Below are 24,580 nucleotides of genomic sequence, written 5' to 3'. Positions count from 1 at the left end.
CACACGATTCAAAGCCACCAAGTGTTGACTGGATGTCCCGAAGTACCCCCACCACCACCACCACCACCCTCCCCTGTCCTCAGAATAATTATATGTTTGGATGTCTCACACAGAGACTGACTGACACTGTGGTAGCTGTCAAACTGGGCTTTTTACACACACACACACACACACACACACACACACACACAGCTTTACAGATGCATTCAGTCCAGTTCATCTGTAGTTGGTTATGTAACATGGGAAGTAAAAGCAGTGACATAACTTCATACAGTACAGCCTGTAGAAGAAGTGCATTTTAAGTACTTATACTTGTGTATTTTAATGTTCTGATACTTTATTTCTTGACTCCAGCACATTTCAGGGGGAAATACCACAGCAGATTAAAACTTTACAAACAAAACATATCAGTAAAATATGATGCAATACTACAGTATAGGTTAAATACTATAGGTCCTGCTGTTTTTCTTTTGATACTTCAACTACATTTAGTTGATAATACATCTTGAAAGGAAGGACCTGTACTAATAACAGTATGTGGCCAAACAAACCTCAAACATAAACATCTCATTTCTGTGAGTCCAGTGAGTTTTAGCTAAACACCGACCACCAGTATGAGAAGGAACAGTAAACCGGGACATGCTGAAGGCAAATACCGGCCCATCAACCCACCCTCCACACCCAGCACACCAGAGCTGCATATGAACATAACCCAGAGGAGACTGGGTTGGTTTTAATTGGCTCACATTCTGAAAATGAGGTTGACGTGACCTCTGCCCTGATTCATTCCTACATCTCCTCCTTTCTTTTTTTTTTTCATCGCTCCATCCTCCTCCTCCTCCGCCCTCCATCACGTCATTCATTCCTCCTTCTATACACCTCCCCCCTCCCAACCTCTTTGTCTCATTATACAGTCACTGCTCATCCTGCCAACTGATGGTTCAGTGCAGTGAGGGCCTCGGGCTCCGCTCTCTGTCCCTTTGATTTCTGTCCACAGACAACAAAAAGGAGGGCACACGTCCAGTGTATACAGACACACAAAAGCATACATGAGCAACTGTACACACTTGCACATACTATATACACATACTGCAGTCTGCATAGAGTGCACTGTGCGAGTCTGTCCACACACACATCTGCACAGCTGATGCTCAGCCATGTGGACATTGACTGGTCACACTGTCCACTGACATTCCTTCACAAACATCTTGTTCTGTACACAGCTCTGTGTGTGTGTGTGTGTGTGTGTGTGTGTGTGTGTGTGTGTGTGTGTGTGGAGCTTCTGTTTGATCAAAGCCTCAAACCTTAAAAAAGTAAGATCCTCCAGGAATAAAAAGAAAAACCTTCCAGCAGTTAATTAGCAGCCATATGTTTTTGACATTACAGACCGTGTGCGTGCACATGGCCTGTACCTGCAGCGGCGCCTGATGCTCTTGTGCTCTTTGTTAGTTTGTTTAAAGTCTTGTTGGTTTCTTGAAGTGTGAATCAGACAAACAGAAGTGCATGTAGCATCCTCTGACTGTTGTGGTGAAGTTGTCACTTTAACACAGTGACAGCTCGGGATAAGTAAAACACCCATGTGCAGCCTTGAACTAATCACAGTCACAGGTCACTTGTGGAGCAGTGAATGAGTCCTGCTTTTCCTGCATGAAGGAGTAAACTCATGTGTCACCAATGATGGATTAAGCTAAAGAGAATCAACAGGCGTGGTTTGCATTGATTAACATCACATTCATCAGTTTTCAGCCTTGTTAGCTGTCCCCTGCTGACAGTCAGCTGGTGTTTGGGGACAAAGCTGGTCATGACAGATATAAAAGGATCTGAGGCTGGTTTACATTCATTTCTACTTTTAACTTTAAAGGTTTTCTACAACTAAGACCTACATTTTTCTCCACAGTCTAGCAGAATAAATAAATCTTAAAATCGGCATTTATCATCAGTGTGCACAACAATGTCTGTGAGGGCAAATTCTCCTCCTGTATAACAGGAGAAATGTTCATAATATGATCATTGTGCTTTCTTTTCTACATGATTTGATTTGATTTTTCAATATTCTGCTCCTTAAACAGCGTCTTCAGTCTTATGTAACAGCCCAGCAGTTTGCATCCTGCCATATTTTACTCAGCCCTCTTTACATCAGAAGAAGGATTTGGCAGCTTTACATTCAGCAGCAATGGAGAACAGTTTCCTCAGAATAATTTCGGGATCATTTTATTTTCCCTGTGACCATCATTGGATCCTGTCGTACCTGCTGAGTGAGGAGTTTTGAAGCTGACGCCCAGCCCTCCTCTGCAACATCGCCATCTCTTGGACAAATGGTGTACTGCAAATTGAAATGAAATGACAGCACAGTGACACTGATTCTGCTGTATTAAAGAAACATGGCAGATATATCAGTCTTCCTGTCGTTATACTGGTGACTGTGTGTGTGTGTAGGTGAGTGTTTTAGCTTTATATAGCTTCATAAATTCAGACTCACACACACATACACACACATATCCTGAGCTCTTTATAGTCCAAGTCCTCTTCTGTTTGTCAGCTGGGCTTCATTCACAAAACGCGGCTCTGCCGGCAGCATTTCCTCTGCTTTCTATTTGGGGAAGAAACTTAAAAAAAGAAAAAGAAAGAACCACTAACTTTGTTCTGAAGGTCTGTGTTTGTTTTTTCAGATCTGTCTGCTCTCTCTCTCCCCGTACAGCAAAATGAATCCAAGCGGAGAGACAGAAATACGGGGATAGATTGGGTTACACTACTTCCCAGAGACAAAAGTGGCCTATATGGGAGGGTCGGCCATGACAGTTGGCAGTTGGTTCAGTTTGGGGTGAATTTGATACCATAATTTAGATCTGCCATAAACACACAGAAATTAGACACAGACTTACTCTCCCTCTGAAATACAACCATGGGAAAACCGGGCATTTTGGCTGCAAAAGCTCTGCCACGACCATAACATGAAATCCATGCTCTTATGATTAGATGTAACATGTTTATCATTGCTTACACAAACTGATGGAAAGTATTTGCTTGGCCTTGCCCATGCTGTCTGCATGTGTACAGAGCAGAGGCTTGGGAACAGGTATTAGTTTCTGCTCAGGAGATGGTTTGGTAATGACTCGCTGTTTAGACGTGCAGATTGTGCTGACTTTTTCTGGTTTCCTTGTCTCTAAGGTCTAGCATGTATGTTGATCTGATGTTGAATGAATTGTAGTAATCATTGTTTTCAGCTACTCGGGTGTGCATCGGGGAGATGTGTGTGTTTTTACGTGTAATGTTTCTGCATGTGCTCATTACTGAGCGTGCATGTGCGTGTTGACATCTCCTGATTAGCTCTGGCACCACCACCGAGCAAAAGGAGGTTTGTGGAAGATTAGCTTAGCAGGATGGTTTCCTGTCAGATCTGCAGAAATCAAGTCTTTTCCAGTCTGAGCGCCAACAGTCAGCAAACACATGCAGTGCCTGAAAGATGTTTGATATTGTGGACACAAGCGGCCGACACCAAGGCCGAAACTGAAGCAGAGGTTTCCCTGAGATGCTCTGCACGAACCACCAGGTCAAAAGTCAGATTTTATTATCAGGGTGTTGATGCTTGAGATGTTTCTTGCTTCTTTAATTAAAGTTCAGGTGTCTGAGTCTGCTTTAGTACAGAGGACTGTGAGTTATACAGATCCTGTCTCTGTCCTTGGATGTGACCCCTAAGGGTGTACCAGCTGCAGGCGTACTGGTCTCAGTTTGGTTAGTTTAAGGCACAAAAACAACCTGGTTAGGTTTAGGAAAAGATTGTGGCTTGGGTTAAAATAAGTTCTTCTTTAAGGTTAGAGGATCTTCGTCATCATGGTTACAATAATAAATAATAAAACGTAACTATGGCTCGTAATAAGCTGCTTGCACAGACGACCTATGAGGTTGTCCTTTTACAGGACAGTCTCTTTATTTTCTAGATATACAAAGTTAGGTGACTAACTGTCTTAACGTGAAACCAGTTATAGATTCAAAGGTGCAGGTCTGTGGACAGAAAAACCAGTGGAAAGAAGTCGACTACCCAGTGATCCCAATGTGGGTTTCAGTGAGGAACCATCCAGTCACAGAGCTAAAAATACTTTTGCTGAAGCTAAAGGTTGCACTTTAGAAACCTCATAAAACATTCAGCACTTTGAATCAGTTCTCTTGCAGAGTTTTTTGAGTGACGAAGTGTTCTGAATTCGCTGCAGCTCCTATTCACACCTCTAACTGGCTTCGTGTCCGTTGCGGTGGCAGCCAAGGTTCATGGTTATTGCAGTATTATGGAAAAACACGATTTCTCAGAAACAAAGTTGAGTTTAGTAGCCATAACATAAACCTGTATCCTTACACTATCCAGGATTCTGTAACACCTTTTTTATCACAACAGGCCAGTTAATAAAACCTGTGTAGCTTCATTTAAGAACCACAAGAGGCAAGTGAGAAGGCAATGTTTGGCTGAGGCGGAGTTTTCTAACATAAAATGTGTGTCCACATAGTTATATAGAGTATTCTGTCTCCCCCTGTCTTTAGTACTTTCACTCTCCTTAAAGCTGATGCTAAATCGCTGCTGACTCCTTCCTGGCTGACAGGTGATTGACTGTATGAATCAGAGAGATGGAGGGGGGGAGGGATGAGGAGGCAGAGAGGATGAGATCACTCAATCAGACGACTCTGTGATCGACTGTGGTCGTCAAGGAGAGTTAAAGCCATGCGATGTGCTGCACCAGAACTGCCAGAAAAATAAAAAGAGTTGCCATCTTCATATCAAAAGTTCAAGACCTAATAAGATTCAGTTTATTTTCATATTAAATTCTCATATTTGAGAAGCTTAAACTAATGGTTGATTCATTTTCTGTTCAACTACAAAAAAGTGCACAGCATTTGGATTTACATGTGCACTATGGCCTCGAGCTGGTATGCACTGCCCCACGATCCCACGTCTACTTTTACCCCTAACCCCCCCCTCCTGAGTCCACGCTGCTTTTATCTTTGGGTCGATCCCCCATCCCCTCAGTCCCTGGATGAGGTAATTTCCTGTCTGGCTGCCTCACAGCGCTCACACCTCTGAATGAAGGAGGATGGAAGGGGTGCTGTAAAAAGAGTGTTGGGTGTCAGATCTGCATCCAAAAAAAGCTGTTTGTTGGCTCAGATTTCAGATGTTTGTCTCTGGCCTTCTCTTGTATATACATTCAGGGGGAGATGTCAGTATATCTCCAGGCGAGGGAATGTGTTTGCACAGCCCTCCATTACACTCTAACACAGATATATGCCTAAGTAGATACTCAATAGCTCTGGAGGACAGCCTGAAGGCCTTTCTTTCTATAAACTTGGACACTGACGCGCAGGTTCCATGGACCCGTTGGTGTTGTGCTGACAAGATTCAAGATTTCCTCTTTGGCAGAGCGGTCGGTCTCGCAGCCCCAGGAGCTGCCTGAGTCCAGGCCCTGCTCCCCTCTCTCCTTCCTCCCTCTCTGGGAGTATCATGCTGCATCATCAGCCTGAGCTCCAGGCTCCAGGCTATCCGTCACAGCCTGGGCTCACTTCCGGGGGTCAGGTATCTCAGACAGCCCGGGTCAGGGGGGAAAGTGGTGCCGGAACATCTGATCCTGATCCAGTGAGCCTGCTCCCGTGGTCCTGGAGTCAGTTCCAGCCTTTTAAAGTCACTCGTCCAGTAAAATTGGACTGGTCCAGCTTGGGTTCCACCTGGCAGAGAATGATCTTTGTGTGTTTGGTACACGGGACACTGTGTGATATAAAATACAAGTCTTTGCAGCGATGGATGGGCCCACTTGTTGATTAGCCCCAGAAGGCCTTTCAGTCCGGCAGCAGGGGATAAATGACCCAGCCAACCCTGCATCAGGTCCGGTATTTATGACTCTCTGCTCCCTACAAAATACATGACATCAGTTGTGGTTTAAACTGAAATAGACTGTTAATTCCACACACACTTTGGTAGCTACAACCTTTTAGCCTCTAACTGTCAAAAATAGAAAATAGTGGTTTCCACTGCAGAGGCCGGACAAGGCCAAACCATCACGTTTATTGCTCGCTTATTTTTCTATGATTATCAGTTTTGGAGACGGCTGCGTTTTGACCTTCAGCTGATTTGTGTCCAAAGAGTTTTGAAAACTGTAAAGGTGCCACTGAAAGCTGGATCAGATTTTGTGAGTGAGTTTAAATCAGGATATAAAGTGTGGGGGATTCACAGGTAAACACATGCACAGGGTTAGATGAGTGTGGATAGCAATGGAGGGATGAAGTGGGAAGGTAACAGAACAAAGGGAGGGTGGATTTCAGAGGAGCAGTTCTAACTAGATCTGACAGGTCTTTTAAGCTGTTCCATTAATTATCGTTAATTATTGCATCTTCATTAGTTGTGCAGTAAGTTGTGGAATTCAAAGTAGAAATGTGGTTTCCTCAGGTCACGTTGCAACAAAAGAAAAAACAGACTTTGGCCGGTGTGAAGCTGCAGACTTCACTTACATGTATCCTAAAAGCTTCCTGTGATTTCTGCCTCAGAACCTTATAGAGCTCAGACTGGGTTTACTTCTTATTTATGTCCGCTGCTTCCTCCCAAACAGCCTTTAATGTGATTTCATTCAGAACTCCATGTCAGCTGAGATGATTTGCCGGCAGGCTTGGGTTTCATATAAATGAGGGGTGCTTTTGATCCTGTGTTATAAAGTGGAGTTGGCTCGGGCGCTCGCTTGCCCCCGCCGTGGAGAAGAGGTGAATAATCCACTTCCAGCTCAGGCCTCGCTCTGCAGCCACAGTCTGTATGAGAACGTCTGGACTCAGTGTGTGCTGTTAAAGAGATTCAGATCCTGTTTTGCTTCATGCCTCTTGTTCTTTTGGCATCATTAAAGCAAAACAATGGCGCTCAAAGTAAATAGCCATGGAAACGCACAGAGGGCTGCAGCTAAACACTGAGGCCAGCCAGGGTTTTTTCAGCCATGTGACCCGCTCTTTCCCACTGAAACCGCCGCCGCAGGCTGCATGCAACGCACTGGTCTCGACCTCGTCTTGACATACAACACATTAAGACCTTGTCGTGCACATTATGGGATGTACAGTATACTTTTGGACGTAGTCAACCCCATCAAAGAAGGTTGGAAAATAAGCGCCCGTGTGTGTAAATGCATTTGAACTTAATGTGTTGAAAACGTTGGAGTCTCGTCACACAGTTGGGTGTTTTTTGTTTGTTTTTTTCACCGCATTAAAGTTGGCAGTCAGGCTGGAAAAGCTATTGACCGGCCTCCATAACAAACCCCTCCATCCATCGGTGCCGTTTCATCCTGAAAAGCCCTGATGGGAGGCTGGCACTGAGCTAACCGACCCTCCGCTGCCACCTCCTTCACACAGCACCATCCTTCACTCACATACAGCCGCTGCCACCACATCTGGGAATGATTTTATCAAAACCAAACAGAGAAGGAAAGTGAGAGGAGAAAGACGAGGAGATGAGGCCTGTGCTCAGATACCCTCCGCCCCCTGTAATGTCTTTTGTCTGCAACAACCGTGACATAGAGAGATCTGTATTTGTTTATAAGTCTCCTCAGACTTTTCTTTTTACTTTTATTAGACTTATCCTCCAGTGAAAACTGCTTATTAGCGCTGATTTATTTTGTTGCCTGGCGGTTTGAACTAACTGGTCATCCTTTGGGGAACGACTTGCACATTGCTGATTCTGTGGCTATAACTTTTTCATGACTGATTGCTTTATCAGACACATTGATGGTGCTTGGATCGTGAGTGGATATAAAGTATGTGATCTACAGAAGGGATTTTTAGTTGTGAAAGAATGTTTTTATTCTGTTTTGATAAAATTTGAATCGTGTTTCTGTTCACTCCACCACATACAGAGACTTTAACTTATCTCTTGTATTAAACCATTGTGGGCAAAGCTGCAAATCAATGAGCATGATTATTATGTAGAATAATATTTATAGGATTTTTGTGTCAAAGAAATGAACTAACTTGAAGTATATGAACACACATTCACATCTGGTTCCTTAACTGTCTTTCTGTTTTATTTACTATCTCACAATGTTACTATACTATACACAGCTAAGTTTTGAAGGAGTAAAAACACTTTCCCCCTTTAGTTGTGAAAGGTGTCTGTTGAGAGTTTGCAGTAGCACCCAGCTGCTGCACTGCTGATTATTGCAGGTCTAGAGTCGCTGCTGCAGTAACAATAGATACCAACAGCTTCATAAATGGCTAGAGTTTGAAACTAGACTGGTCGTTGTTTGTGCTGTGTTTACGTTGATTGATAAATGAAAGTGTTTTCAGTCATGTTGTCTTATAAAGGAGCCAACTACAAACTTCTAAAGCCAACCAAAGCCTTTAGAGAGGGAACATTCAAATATTACACTGGTTCTGTCCTGTTTCCTCCATCAGTGGGAAATCCTCTCACTAATAGAGCTTGATTAGAAATACTGTTCATTGTTTAATTAGAGTTATTTTAGCTTCATATTCTTTGTGCTTTCAGGTTTAACTCTGCATAAGTTTATTTGACATTTTGGTTTTTACGTCAGCTGATACCAGCCTGTAGCTGATTACATCACTTCAGACCCTCTCGCCCCTCAGCGGGCTTTCCTCCACAGACAGCCAGTCTTTAAATTTTCTGCTTGATAAATTTTCCTAATAAATAAATCTCAAACGTAGAGCTGAGTTTTCTCTGAATGCTGGCCCGACGGTTTTGTACATCATTACGAGTCCTGTGGTTTGAGCAGAAATGATTATTCACTGGAAAATGAAATGGAAATAAATATAGTTCCATCTCAGAAAAATAAATTGGGTTATTTTACATGCTTGTTAAAAGTTTCTTGATGTATTTAACTTGAGTTTTTGTTAACAGTGTGAGAACAGTAGCACGTGGCCTCCTCTGCCTTGTTAATCTATTTTAAGGGTAAAGCGTAATGTAATCTATCACAGGGTCCTGAGTGTAATTTTATTATGAACGTTTGCAGTGAACCCCAATTATATGGATTCAGTGTGTGTGGTCAGAATGAATGTGGCTCACAGTCTCACTAATAACAGCAGTGTGACCTCTGAAGTCCACATCAGGCAGCGGTCTCTTTCACATCTTCACACTCACAGTAAAAACAGCAGCAGCTGTTTGCAGAGTTTGTGTGGTGTTGTGTTCGCACATTCAACAGTCATCTTTGACAAGTGCAGTGGATCAAACCCGCCTGCCGACTCGTCCTGTCCAGACTCCATTAGTTTTGTTTCTGTTGGTACCTGATGAGCTTTTAGAAACATTGTTAATTAAAGCTGCAGAGTTAGCTTGTGTTCTGAACGTTAAGCAAATATTTTCCTGATTTAAAACATGCAAATCTGACTCTCAAATGTTTGTGCAGTCTGTTTTTATTCTGCCCAAGTATTCAAAGTACCAACTGTAAAAATGCCTGCTAGCAAAATAAGCACTTTCTCTCTCTCTCTCTCTCTCTCTCTCTCTGTGTGTGTGTGTGTGTGTGTGTGTGTGGAGTTTGACTCGGTGTCTCTCTGATGTTAAAACTTACTAAGAACCCAGCTTCAGGCCTTTGTCTGTTATCTCCACACATTCATGTTGAATCGTTTAAAACTTGTGCAGCTGCCTCAGTTTGACCAATAACATCTTTGCATTGCAACTTAAGACCTTCACCAGGAGCCTGATGATCCAGGACTGAGACGTAGTCAGTAAGCTGAGAGTAGAGGCCGACAGTGAGCAGGATAATCGAAATGAACTTCCCCTAAAGCCACAAACCGCCATTTTTCATGTATGTGTTAATTCACCATGTTAATGACTGAGTGTCAGAGGTGTTGGTTTGTGTGTTTCTCAGTGTCGGACACACCTGAGAGATTGCTCTGGATCTTCATTTAGTTCAGTTAGTTGAGCTAATTTCTTAAAGTATTTACTGCACAGTTTCTTACTTAACGTATGTAAGAAAGTGCTGAAGCAGCTCTCCCTGCTCTGTGCTCAGAGCATTAGTCCTCCTTCTTCTGTCCACCATTTTAATTAGCTCCTGGGGATATTTTTAGTGGCTCTCTTGATGACTTAATTAGGTTTACAAATTATAATTTTTTAACCGCCGTGTCTACCATGGACCGTGGCAGCACAATAAACACAATCAGACATTCCCCCTGCAGAACTGCATTAGGGGCTTGGCACTGCCAGAGAGCAGGGCTGGAAAATGTCGAGCTAGCTGGCATCAAGGAGCTCCTGTTACCGGTAAAGGGGGAAAACTCCCAGCGCTCTGCCAATCCAGAGCACACACACTCACACACTTTCACATGCAAACTTCCAATTATACTCCTATTCCTGCAGAGTTTGGTTTTCAAACCTTTCTCGACACGAGGATGAAGCAGAAGGCGAGTAAGCTGTTATGGCTGCCTCCTGCAGTGCTGCCATGGCAACAAAACAGCGGCCATTGGTGCATGTGAATGGACGAAAATGTGGAAAGGGACAGTGGAAAATATATGATGTGCATCCTCTCTTATACCCAGATATTTCAGGACTTAATACTTTCTGATTCTAATGATGGGGGTCGAAGTTTGTTCCTGAATAATAAGACACAGTGGGGTAAAAGCTAGAGCAGCGAGAGCCTGGAAAAATGTTCTAATGCTCTTTTTTCCCTCCTCCTCCTCTAGTATTGGATTATGCTCTGACGCTGGAAAAGTCCTGCAGAATTAGGATGATTTCATTTCACGGGCACGTCGTGTTGTAATAAATTTGGTCGTCTCTCTGTGAGTGACCTCTGGATGAGCCGCTGCGGTCGACGTCTTTTCTCCAAGTCCTGTCCACTCCAGATTGGTTTTTAATGTAGGTGATGCACTTGTGACTAACAACCTCAATCATTTTGGCCAACAAACTATCACTGGTGTCTCTGTATGTGTGGGTGTGTCCATCATGGATCACCTCTTACAATGTGTCCCAAAGCAGATAACAACCCAGAAATCTCTCAGTTTGATTTTTGGATGAATTATTGTGGTTTTGTGTCCAAACTCTGTCAGTCTGAGATGTTAGAACGAGCTGTCATCACTTATAAATGTCTGCTTCATTCCCTCCTCTTGATTATTGGCTATTGACAAATAGCTCTTCATGATGTGCTCAGTAATCAGCCAATGCTGCGTCCTGATGGGGTCCCTGAAGACTCTGTGAGTGTCTCTGGAGGTTTGACGTGGACCTGTGGACTCTCTGTATGTGCATTTGTCGCTCCAGTTCATCTGTCACGTCACATATTTTTTGGGTCACATTGTGTATTTGAAATGCACATGAGGTTGCAGGCAAATTAGGAGCTGCTCACACAGTTTACGAACGTTGATCTTTATAAGTAATGTCTGTCTGTGCAGAATGCCAACGGTTCTGAAAAGAATGATTCAGCAGCGACAGTGCTGCTGCAGTTGATTCATGAACCAGTTGACTGACAGAACTTTGTCAACAATTTTCATGATTGATTATTTGTTAGAGTCATTTATCAAGCAGAAACTTTCAGCTTCTCAGTCGTGAGGATTTGCTGTGTTAAATCATGGTAAACTAAATATCTTTGTGTTTAGCTTGAACAAAACAAAACATGTCAAAGTGTCACCTCCGCGCTCCGGGAAACATTGCTGAACATTTACATTTTTTTAAAACCATTTTCCGATGATTCATTGATAATGAAAGTTATTGTTGCACAACTCTAAGCCGCTCAAAACAACAATCTCATTTTTCTTTTTAAATGTTTTTTTTCTCAAATATCTGGTGTCTGGTTGCAGCTTCACTTCTGATTGGTCGACACACTTGTTGAGTAAATTCAGCGGTTGGACTGTGAGTTTCATGGTTAGTCCTTCAATTCTGATTTATGTTCTGTGTGAGTAAAAAACAGCAACTGCTACAGTGTTTAAACACACACTTGTCAGGCATTTTGAAATGAAAAGGAAACACATGGTTTGAGCAGCGATTCTGTTGCTAACGAGGTCGTTTCTCTCCCCTCACTGTCTGTTCCCATGCTCGAAACTAAAAATTATTTAAAATATATTTATGAAAATATTGTTTCCTCAATTTAAATGAAAAATGTTGCTTTCAGAGAAGGCTTAGCAGGAAATGATGGTTCACCACTGACTTCATCTTTAGTATTTATGTCCTTTATCCCAAACAAAACATAATTTACTCAACTTTTCTGAGTTGATGAATTATATGTAAAATCTCTTTATTACCAGCAGTTGATTGTGGTCACAGTCTGTAGTGTTAAGTGGGGAGGCAGTTCCAGTAGTAATGCTGCTTTCTACAAAAAAATATTTTTAGTTTGTATCCATTTGTTAATGCTGTGAATTGACGGAATCTATTTGTAATTCACTTTGCAAGATGAGGTTCTACACAAGTGCTGATTTTCACTAAAATCCCTCATAATTCCTCCCATCTACAGGCCTGAGTGTAGCTGTGATTAATAGAATTAAATCCCTACTTTTCACAGATTTTATGGTCTTGTTTCCATGTTTTATGAGCAATAATTTATCTGTTAGGATGCTGGTAAAGGATAAAATTTCTGGCAATAATTAAGATGAAAATGATGAAAAAAGCAGAAATATGACAGCTATCGTTGCTTTATTGACGGATGTGGTTCCTATGAGAAGCAGATGTGTGCTTATTTTACACAGACCCACAGTCATCATTTTGTGGTCTATATCAGTGTTTCACAAATTGAGGTTTTAAAGGAGACAAAAAAAAAAAACTGTTACACGTGACAGACATGATAGCATCCATTATCTGGCACCGGGAGCTCAGGAGGTCCCAGTCCAGCCAGGACTTTGAGTGCTTGTTTGTATAATTTCCTTGTGTCTTGCACGCTGCTTCACATTCAGACTATCTGCAGATATTTTCTCCTCTGTCCGTCTGGGTAGCTCTCGTGTGCATCTATGTGCAGAATGTGAATACAACATGTGTTCCTGCGTTCAGCCATATGCTGGTGTGTAGCTGTAATCTGCAGTCAGTCAGTCTCATACTGCGTGCCAGCACACTGGACGGCCCTGCATGTGTGATCAGCGTCTCCCGGCGCAGCATTCCTCAGTGACAGCCGCAGGGCAACAGCTTCTTTAAATAGCCTCTGGATCGCTGCAGTTCTCCCCGAGATCTGCAAAGACGTTTGGTTTCTCTGAGCTCAGGTGGAGTGTTAGCCCCTCCCTGTGGCCAGAGACCGTCGTAACTCAGGACATGTGTAGAAACACGGATCAGATGTTCGTATGTAGAGCAGTCTTACTGCATGGAGTCTGCTCTTTTATATCACAGTGAAAACTTTATTTCATCAGGAGGTTTCCTCAGTGGATGAACCGGCTTCAAAGATGTTCTTAATTTACTCTGCTTTGAAACAAAAGGAGACACTGACATCCCACAGCTCCTTACTCCACAAGGCAACAGCAGTTTTTAGAGTAGGTTTTGTGTTGTGAAAAGGAGGAAGGGCTCTTTTGGGACTGTGCAGTGATTTCCATTCACCCTGATAGAGCAGTAATATCAGTACAACTCACTCCTGTCAGAGGACGTAAAATGAATGTCTCAGTTAAGAGTCAGAAACACAGTGAAAAATGACTCAAACATCAAAAAGTCGTCCAAACCAAACAAAAGTAGAGCTTGTTTGATGCTGCCGTCCAGAGTGACTCATAGGAGCTTTGTTTGTCATCAGGGTGACATCTTTTGTCAGTGTCTTCCAAAGCCAAAAGATTGATGTGACTGGGTTTGGATCTGTCGCCTCTGTGTTTAAGGTTTGGCAAAGTTTAGGCAACTAAAACTACTCGGTTAAGGTCAGGGAAGAATTATGGTCACAGTTAAAAGAAACAAACGTCGACTGTTGGTGGGAGAGAGGATGCAAACAGCTGCATCCAGCACCCAGCAGATCGCTCTGTACGAGGCTCCGCCGCAGCACAACACCACACTTCATCCGCCTCCGCTTCTGGGAGACCACGGCCGTTTTTTTTTTTTTTTTGCATGAGCAGAAGAAGTGGTTTGTTGGGAAATGATAAATACAGGTGGTTTGAACAGATGACGACGAGGACAGTTTCTTTAGATCTAACGTCAAACACCCTGATTAAACAAAGGTCATATTAAAAACACACACACACACACTGATCGAGTCCTCCACACATTCATGAGCTTCTGCAGCAGCTCTGCACTTGTGCCTGTTATCAACACACACACACTCTCTTGACTCAGATTCTTGGCATGACTTCCTCATGGTAAAAAAGGAAACATCCCCATGCCCCCCTCCCAGCTCCCATAATCCCCTCCTGCCTGCCTGTGTGCCATCCCTGACCCTCCTGTAACAGATCCACAGTGACAGGAGCTCACGTCCACTTTATGATTTGACCACCGCTCTGTTCTTGTTCCTGCCTGTTGATGTGTGACAGCAGGACGGAGCAGAGATCTGATTTATACTCTGTATCATCAGGAGAGCTTTGTTCTTCAGTCAGACAGCTCTGCTCCTCTTCAGCCGTGTCCTTCCACATATTATGCCAAACTAAATGCGGGGCTGCGATGCCCCTCACCACAGAGCTGCCTGTCGTCATGTCTAACGCTGGTTTCCGTGGTTATCGCACTATCTCGCAGCACCTGAACGACCTGAAGAAGGAGAACTTCAGCCTGAAGCTCAGGATCTACTTCCTGGAGGAGAAGATCCAGCAGAAGTTTGAGGAGAGCAGCGATGATGTGCACAGGAGGGTGAGTGAGTGAATGGACTGTTGACGATTCCACATCCACTCTGCTTTCATGCACCTGATGCGTAGCTGTAGTCAGGCTGCTTGTTGTTTTTGTGTTGACAGTAAGTTGTTCTGACAGCAGGTCTCAGGCTGCTCTGCAACTCTTCATACACACTGTCAGTCACAGGTTTCTGCCTGTTCAGAGAAATATTAACAGATAGCTCAGCCTCTCTGTGGGGAGCTGGATTCCTCCACAGATCAACAGCAACAGGAGTATTTAGACTTCTGAGAATAGAATGAATATACACAAATGAACAGTATGAAAATGCTAATAACAGTTTATAATTATAACATCCACACAGACCAAGGCTGTTTGAGCTTTTACATCATGAAAATACAGGTGAGGAGGCACCTGTCTAACACCTGTGCTCCAGAACGTGTCTCCTCACTTTTTCTCTTTAGTGTCAAACTCTGAGGAAGCTGTTCTGTTTGTATTCAACATATGTGATGTGTTTACAGCCTGATCTCATGTTGATGAGCTTGAGGTCAAACATGTTCTTCAGTCTTCTAACGGTCTGATTCGACCATTTATCTGTTTATTTTGGAAGAGATTTTCGTGGCTGATTGAGCTGCAGGGTAATCAACAATGTATTTACATTTTTCCCTTCACTTCCCCTGAGCTGTAGTCTGAGCCGCCCTTCATCCTGTAAACAACGCTCGCAGAAGTAAATGCTCTTTAATGCATGAGAACATAAAGCCTGGGTTAAAAACAGAGGAAACGTTTTCTCATTGAAAAAGCAGTGAGTGTTGAATACACTGTGCTGCCTATCAGGGTGATGAAGGCCACAGTGAGGAGACCCACATATCTGCAGAGAGAAAGGCTGTTTTAACTGCCCCTGCAGTTACTGTCTGACCTGTTTTCCATCAGCCTCTGTAGACCCAATGACCCACATTATGTTAGCGAGCATTCAGGCCTGCACACTGTGCATGCGCTCCGCTAGTCTGATTCCATGTGCACACACTGTATACACGGTGCATGTGAGTGCTGTTGTATGTACAGTATCAGCAGAACCACGTCCACCACCTGTGTTGTGTGTCAGTGTGTCAGTAATCGGAGCACTGAGCAAAATAAATCCCCGCAGTCAGATACCTGCACGTGAGCAGCTAACAGCCAGTTCAGGCCAGTTTGTTGCTGCTTTCCGAGCCAGAAGTTAAAAGTGGTGGTGTTGCTGGGTGTAGGGTGGAGGAGGGGGCAGGCTGAGTGGTGGATGTTACACTGGGGGGGTTGGAGAGGAGACAGATAGAGCAGGTGCTCATATCCCTACCAGCTATTTATAGATCTATTGAGATTCAGGTCGGCACGTGAGACTGAACGTCTCTCTGCAACACTGTGCAGAACTCCACAAGTTAAAATACAGATTTCTGCTTGAGGAGAAGTTGGATTACACTGGAAATATGCTGCTTTTGGTTTTGCATGACATAATATCTGTAGACAGTGGTTTCCTCTGCTGAGTTCATGAGGAGTATCTCCTACAGCTTTATCATGTTTAAAGCATCCTCTGCTCTGCTTCTTATTGTTTGTTGAATGAATTTCTTTTGCAGAACATCGAGTTGAAGGTTGAAGTGGAGAGTTTGAAAAAGGAGCTTGAGGACAAACAGCAGCTTCTGGACAAAGCACTGTGAGTATCTGACGTCTTCCTGCACAGATATGTAACCAAGGCTGCGAACCTCCAAATGCCTCCAACAAATCACTCACCCACACTGTATTACAGCCGTAAAATGTATATTCAAAAGCTGTTTCAAATATTCAGCTGCTTGTGCTGCACAGATTTGTTGAAATGCCTTCAGGGAAACCTGCCTGAGAACTACAAAAACACTCCTTTCATCGCTAGTTTGATTATTTCCCATGAGTCCATCAGTACATCAGAGCCCGGTCGCCCTCGAGACCCAACAGCCTCTCATCACACGCGAGCCCGCCGGCCTGTGGACTCACCTCGCTATCACAACACGGGCTAAGCTCCGAGGAATGCCGCGTATGGACTCAGCACTGAAATGCTTTTGAAGAGGATGAAGTGACTCTGTGTTTCTGGGACAGAGGACGGAGAGGGGATGAGGGCGAGGAGGTGAAGAGGGGGTGAGGGTTTGTTTTGAAGGGGGGAGGGTGCAGAGAGTAAGGGAGCAGGGAGAGTAAAGGGCAGAGGTGCCTTGTGGTTTGTTGCGTTGCTGAGTCGGGAACTATTTGAGCTGCAGCACCTGTCTGTGAAGCAGCTGTCTGTCTCTCAGTGTATCAGTTTCCTCAGCTCCTCTCTCAGCCAGTACACTCACCAAACAGTCTGCAAACCACAGTTTAATTAAAGGGTCAAGCAGACTTTTTTCATCTAATTCTACTGACACCTACACATTTAAAAAGTCTTGATTTACTCGACCAGACGTTGAGGTATCAGACCTCAGTGTCAGCAGGTTTTCCTGCTGCAGAAAGTAGTTCTGACACTCAGATCAGAATGGAAAGAGGTGTTGCTGCTGAAAGCTGCAAACGCCACATTTCCAATACTTTTAGCTTTACACATGAATTTCCATTCCCCTTAACTGTGTTATAGCAGAGACAGACATCTCAGAGACCTGTATCTCCAAACCTGGACTAAGAAAACTAAAACATAATGTAGAAATAAAAGAAAAGGAAGTGACGAGATAAATGAATTCATCCAACATGAATCTAGATCCAATGACACTGAGCTTCCTGTAACACATGCTCTTACTGAAGTTCAAGTTTTAATCCTTAAGATTTTCAGATAGAAAATGAAGTAGGTAAAATGGTCAAATCCTTTGATGGATGCTTTTCCTGACAGATGGATGAATGAACATCATTAGCTCAGTAACAGTGTTATTATGCACTGCAGTCATTGATTAGTTCAATCAGTCAATTTAACGTCAAAACATTGAAAAGGGGAAGAAATTCCAGCGTCTGAGGAGAGTGAACGTGCAGCATGTCAGAGTGGAGTTTGGAGTCGGAGCTGAGACGTTCTCTCTCTCTCTCTCTCTGTGCCCTGCTGCTTCATAAATAAACTCTCTGGCCACAGTTTATCATTAGAGCTATTAACAGAGCCTGACTGAGAGATGTGAGGAGGAAAAGCTGAGTGTGACCTTCTGGCTGTGGAAGGCGCTGAGTGGTGGAGCAGTGACAGACTGGCTTCACCATAATAACCTGTCAGAGACGTTTCCCTCTGGAATCCATGTTTCCTTTTGTCCCCCGGAGACGAAGTTCGCCCTGCCTGAGCCTCTTATTTCCTCTGCCAGTGACGCTGTCTTTTCTGTTCCATCTTTGTTATTCAGGATGTTTCAAAAATTCAAATATGGTGCAAACAAATTTCGTTGGTGTTTACTGTGGATCCAGGAGCATCAGTGTGTGGCTGTTTTTTCCTCCGTTAACGTCGTAAAAACCTGACATATTGATGCTCACAGAAAATTTAAAGGCTACTGTTTATAAGCTGTCATCTTCTAACTGAACTGATGAGGACACAAGAGATACATCAGGATCCTGGCACTTTACCACTTTGGAAGGGAAATCCTGAATGTGCTTAATGTTTTGAATTAGACAAAAAAAAATCAAATTTTTCCCAGGATTCCTTGGTTCAAGATAAATCTGTCAGCACAGGCCACACACATTTCCACATTTTCCAACATTTTTAATGGTTTGTCTGCTTTTTCTCGTCCTGCTCTGCAAATTTCATCCAGTCCTCACTGACTTTAACTGAATAAGCATCAGTCTTGGGTTGGAATATTTCACTCAGTGTAAACACAGTTTGCTGCTTCAATAATGAGCTGGAACAAGCTGAGTATATAACACTGTCAGTCAGTGTGGAATAAGATTATTTCAGCAACCTTAAAGCTACTTATTCCATATCATTCCACCATAATTTCTTGCCACAATTTGACATGAAGACAGTTGTGATTTAATGCTGATGAAAAATACACATTTCAAGAGTAAACCAGCCAAATATAATGAGACTTCAGCTACTGGTGCTGCCTGATGAATTTAAATAGCTTAAGTCTGAACAGTTGTCTGGCTCTGCTGAAAGTTTTCATCCTTCAAAAAATCCTGAAAATGACTGAACAGGATTCAGCTATTTTCTAATAATCATCAGCCATGTTTTTCTATTCCACTGTGCATTTTAATGTAAATTAACCCATCAGCAGACAGAAGGCAGCAACGTCTGAAAGGTGAATTTACTGAATGATGGAGAAGAGAAAAGACAGAGGACGGTCTTTTTCACAAGGTCACGTTGATGCCAGTTTCCAAACTTAAACAGGTTTTCAGCAGATGTTTGTCTTCTACTGTGACAGAGCTCATCTTACCGTGATGACTCGGTGATAAAACCCGGAGCCAGTTCAAGAATAACATCCTATAAAACTCATACTGCTTAACTAGACCAGTATCACATTTGTGGAGAATGTGTTTATACACATGAGGCGCGGTGCGTTATGACCTGTGAGATACGTCTGTGAGTCTTTTGGGAAAGTTAATGACACCCTGATCTAAGTGACTGGACGTGAATAAATGATGAGTGTTTGTGGTCTGCAGGGAAAAAGAAGCCCATGAAGTAAACTCATCAGCTTCAGGAGACAGCTTTTTTATTGCTTACATGTATTATTAACTGACTGCAGGCTTCTGCTACCAAACTGTCTTTGTTCAGGCTGTGCTAACTCCAGACTGACAACCAGGAACTTAGTGGATCTGCAGTTGTTAGTCTGGTTATTAAGGCTTCAAACCCTGTCATCATCTAAATCCAGAAGCATTTTATTTTTTGCTTCCTTTGTGAATGTTTTCACCCCACAGGCTGACGGCTGACAGCCTGTCCAATCAGAATGAAGCAGAGCTGCAGCGTCGCCTGGCCGAGCGACAGGAGGAGATCAGCCACATGCAAGAAATCCTGGAGACCAAAGTTCAGCTGCTACAAGAGGTACAGACACACAAACACTGACTGATGGGCTTCATGGCAACAGCTACGGAACTCAGAGGGAGCTGATTTGTTGTCAGTCACGCGGTTCTCGTCTTTTCGTCCTGTCTGTGTTGCGTTCAGGAGGCCGAGCTGGCTCGAGGTGAGGCTGAACGGATGGCCTCGCTGGCGGACTCGGAGTCTCAGCGCTGCCTGGCTCTGGAGAGAGAGATGGTGGAGAGGATGGAGGAGAGCGGAGGCTCAGGTGGACTGCTCATCCAGCAGGCCCTGGCTGATAAAGACAGGTGACTTCAGACTTTACTAAAGCAGCTCATAAAGTAACATCCTGCATGGTCCGGATCACTGTGGACTTTGGGAAGTTCAGTTGCATCTTTACAGCTGCGTTGCAGGACAGGAAGTTGTCTGCTGGTCTCTGCTCATATCAGTGCTATTCCCAGCAGCTCTGTTGGCTCTGACGCTGCTGCTGACACTGATATCCACTGACCTTGTCAAAAATAGTCTCACGCCTGGAACAAAGAGCCAGAGCTCTGACCTGCATACTGTCACTGACCCTGAACAGTGTCTGGGTTAGATCTGTGAGTTTCACAGCTGTAACTGTGTGAACTTTCTCTCTTCCTCTCTCAGGATGATTGAGGAGTTGACGCAGGAGAAACATTCCCTGGGTCTCCGGGTCGAGGAGCTTGAGGTCAAAGTTCATGACCTTTCCTCCTCTCTAAAGAAGAAGGAACGAGGAGCTGAGGTATTTTTGCCCTGTCCATAACCTCCTCTGAATTTATAAACCAATACCTAACAATACACACACACACACACACACACACAGGTGCCTCGTCTCAGATTTCTTACTGTCTAATAACTGGGTCTGTATTTATTAACATTCAGAGAAACTTCACTCAGAAGATCCAAACAGTCCGATGTCTGAGTGATGAAGTTATTCTTTAAAAGTGAAGAATAAGATCAAGTGACTCAGTCCCACTAAAGCTCTAATTCAGTTTGCCCATATCCATGTGGTTGTTAGGGTTCGAGCAACACAAGGAAAACCTCAAATGAAGTAAAAATACTCTGTTACAAGTAAAAGTCCTGCATTTCACTCTTGAGTAAAAGTGTTACCAGCAAAATGTACTAAGTAAAAAGTGTTAAATTCTGGAGCCTTTAAAGGTCCTGAGAGATTTAAACTAATCTTTTATGCACAAAATAATATCTCCTACACTCTGGTTATTATCTCGTAAAACAAACAGAGAATTTTTTCTCCTGTTAGTTACCCACACAACCTGAGTCTAATAAAGCACAAGAACTGAAAACACCTGTGTGGGTAGAAACACACGACCTTTAATCTATAATAATACAGGTACTGAGGCTTTGTACAGAAGGAAACGTGTTAGGATACTTTCTGCAGGCAGAGCAGAGGCATCAGACCAAACCTGTAAGAAAAGATCCAGTACCACACTGAGTTCAAACCAAAACCATGAATGGAAACTAAATCTGTTTCATTCCTGTCATTTCCACCTGTATGAACTACGCTGCACACTTTACTGTGTCTCAGGAGGTGCAGAGCTCTGACCCTGGATCAGCCCTCAGTGATCCACACAGAGGACACCTTTGGATCCTCTTACATTTAGACTTTTGGGAATCAGATGGAAAACTGGGAACAGGGAAACACAAGGAATTTTGACTTTAACAGTTGACTTCTTCTTCTGGTTAAGGCCTTAAATCCAGAGTGTGAGTGTGACCCAGTCAGGTGAGCCAGGTGCACGCTGGATTCCTCCCCCCTCTCCTCCCATCGCTCTATTCTAAGTGTTCTGGCTCAAACCCCAGACAGGCCGAGTGACTGACATATCAGACTGTTTTTATATCCACATGTGGGTCAGTGGAACTTTGGCAGAGCAGAAGGTCTGCACACGTGCACGTTATGGCTGACAGGAGAATATTTTTAACCTGCGTTTACCTCAGTCATCAGAGAGGAGAGATGACTGTCAGGAAACATATAAACAAATAAATAAATAATAATAAAGAATGAGGCAGGATGGCTGATGGTCTGGAAGAAATGCAGTCACTCTCAGCAGATTGTACATGATGTTTTCTGCGTTTGTCCTCAGAGTCGGGCTGGTCGTGGAGTTAACGCTCAGCTGCAGGTAGGAAACACACTGTGTGTGAATGAGATCTGTGTGTTGTTTGATGACGTCCACTCTCACAACAACAACAACAACAACAACACGTTTCCTGACTGACTTGTTGGGTCACACCCTCCCTCCTCTGCGTTCACAGAGACGTAGCTCCACCTAGTGTTAGCTAACCTGAACTGCACAAACACAATGAGAGACCGTATTTCACTTGACTATACATGTTCTCTCTTTCTTCACTAAGTTTTTCTGACAGCTGTAATAATTATTCTTATCAGTTTTTAGATGAGCTCTGACATATTTAACTTTCCATTTAACCTACAAAGACTGAACATCTGTGTTCCTGACATTTACTGTTAATACTTTCACTTGTGATTAAGAGTTTTCCTCTGCTGCTTTTATTTCCCTGTTACTGTTTCCTGCCTCCCTCTTTTTCCATCTGTTCTTTGGTCATTTCTCCCTTTTTAAAATTTCTTTATTCGCTTTTTGCAGCCGGTTTGAACTGACTGCAGACTCTCATATTGGCAAAACACAGTTTACTTTTACTTAAAGAATAGAAACAATACAATTAAAGACAAAATATATATCAAATAAAAAAGGAAGAAAATACAGCTGAAAACAAATAAAAGAAAGAAGAAAGTGAGAAAGTAAAAATACAATAAAGTAACAAATAATTCTCAGTTTATTATAAATGTTCAGTTTTTCTCTCACATCTTAAGAAAACTGCTGTTAATATTTCATACATGATTTGTTTTTAAATGTCATAAAGCACAGTATAATCTAACTGCAAACATAAGGAGTATTTACCTTCTGAAACAAACAGAAACATTTGATTTTCTGTGGCCTCTCTGTTTATTTCCTCCTCGTACTGACACACTTCTCCACGGTAACCGGAGGGATGTGTGTAATCATCGCTGCCCTCTCATTACCCTGCTCTTTCTAATATTAGTGATCAGAGAGTCCGGGTCACTGCACAGTCAGCTCACACTTACAGTACACTCCTGCTAATTTAGCCTCGGTTTCCTCACTGACGCCAGTTCTAATCATAATCAGCTCACTGTCTGCTGGCTGCTCCACACAGCCCCGCTTCATCAGATCAGCGCGCACAGAAGGAATCAGTTGTTTACTTGGCGAACCAACAAGTGAGACGTTTGAGAGCAGAAATGAGCGGAGACACCTCCTCTGTCTGCCTCCACATTCATTCTCCGCTGTCACTCTTTGGCATTTCTGCCACACACAGAAAAATAAACAGCGGGCGCAGCCTGTCCGCGGGGTCTGGCACTCATCTCTGATTAGGATTAATTGATTTTTGATTGCGTGGCTCATTCCGGCCGATCGGTGTTTTGGTGTCGTGTCTCCAGAGGCTTGTAGGGGTGACAAATGTAGACGCAGTCAGGGCCAAGAGAAAGTCAGAGGTCCAAAAAAGACACAGAGGAAAACAAATCACATGTGAGAGCGTTCGTATCAACAGCACATCCAGCCCGCTGCGATAATACAAGACGGATGAGGACTCGAGTATCTGAGAGTCTGTGGGAAAAAGGTCCTGAAAGTGTCTGATGGAGATGACATCAGCTTTTCAAGAGCTCCGTGAAAGCGACATGTGATTCACTGGCACTAACTCCAGGGGAATGAGAGCCCCCCTCCCCTCATGCATGTGAAGGCGGAGCGGGGACTGGGTGCCCCTGGGAAAGGCATGAACTCATTCCACACTGACAATTCAGAGAATTTAATGAACCTGATGGAAAACACTCAGGCCTGGCTTCTCAGTCCACGCCCTGCACACACACACACACACACACACACACACACACCACACACACACACACGCACCACACAGTTCTACTGAGTCAGAAAAGCTTCATGGAAATACACAGTGTTTCATTTTGAATTAAACACGTTGTCACAGTGTTTTGACATTAATGACCAGCACGTAGAGACTGAGAGCAGAGGTTTGAATGAAGCGGATGAAATATGCAGCAGGGTGAGAAACAAGCATCCAGTGCAGACACAGACAGTAACTGCTCTGCTGCGCCCACTGTGTTTTTATTTGGATATGTGCAAAGTTTCATCCGGTAAAAAACAAGACAAAATGCGTATAAGGATCAAATAAAAACAGATTAAAGTAGAACTGATAAAAGAGGGAAAATAAATAGAAAATAAAGTTTTTCTTTTTCATCCTTTCATCCAAATGTGAAGTAACTCCATCATTATGGATGATGACTGACAGGTCCTTTCATTTGTTTTGTAAAACAGGCCAGTGAGTAAAGTTAGTAACAGGTAGTAAACAGGCTGAGCACAGTATATGTGCAGGCTCCTGTTCCCAGTAAAATGGTTCAGTTTATGAGGCTGAAGGAGGCCTCACTCCTACACAGATATCAGAGACCGGAAAAAACAAACAAACATCACAACAAACAAACAAACAAACCAACGTGAGAAATTTGAGTGTTATCTTCATGTAGTTTCCACCCAGAAATATTCTATAATCACTGAAAAATATTTTTAAAATGCTTTAAAACATTAAAAAATAGATAGTTTTCAGTGGTCCCTTTAGTCCAGTCAGTATATTGATCTTTAATACAAAAACCTTTACATTTTTAAGTAAATTATATTTGCTTTATACATGTAGCTATATGAAATATTCCCAGGAACAGACAATGATCAGTAATAATTAGGACTGGGCAGATGAGGCTTAAATCAAAGTTGGGACTAGTTAACGCTGCGGAGTGAGGCTTCCTCCTCACTGTAGAGGATCTTTGGTTTCTGTCAACGTTGCCTCGTTGTGTCGGTGTGAAAGCGGCTGGACGTCTGACAGCCGCTCCCTCCATCCTCAGCTGATGAAGGCGGACAGACAGCGGGACG

The 24,580-nt window shown here is 43.2% G+C and overlaps 1 protein-coding gene across 1 annotated transcript in view; it reads left to right on the top strand.

Moving 5' to 3' along the window:
* The window catches only part of pde4dip (phosphodiesterase 4D interacting protein), a 71,922-nt gene that overhangs the window by 20,395 nt on the left and 26,947 nt on the right, over positions 1-24,580 (top strand). The window contains 6 exon segments of the mRNA XM_018676749.2: positions 14,561-14,671; positions 16,252-16,328; positions 19,484-19,607; positions 19,728-19,888; positions 20,229-20,343; positions 21,698-21,733. Of these exon segments, the coding sequence (XP_018532265.1) occupies positions 14,561-14,671; positions 16,252-16,328; positions 19,484-19,607; positions 19,728-19,888; positions 20,229-20,343; positions 21,698-21,733 (624 nt within the window).

This window comes from Lates calcarifer, linkage group LG17 (genome assembly GCF_001640805.2).
Source record: "Lates calcarifer isolate ASB-BC8 linkage group LG17, TLL_Latcal_v3, whole genome shotgun sequence".
Taxonomy (NCBI): domain Eukaryota; kingdom Metazoa; phylum Chordata; class Actinopteri; family Centropomidae; genus Lates; species Lates calcarifer.
The sequence above is the reverse complement of the archived record's forward strand: the minus strand, read 5'-3'. Positions and strand labels throughout refer to the sequence as shown.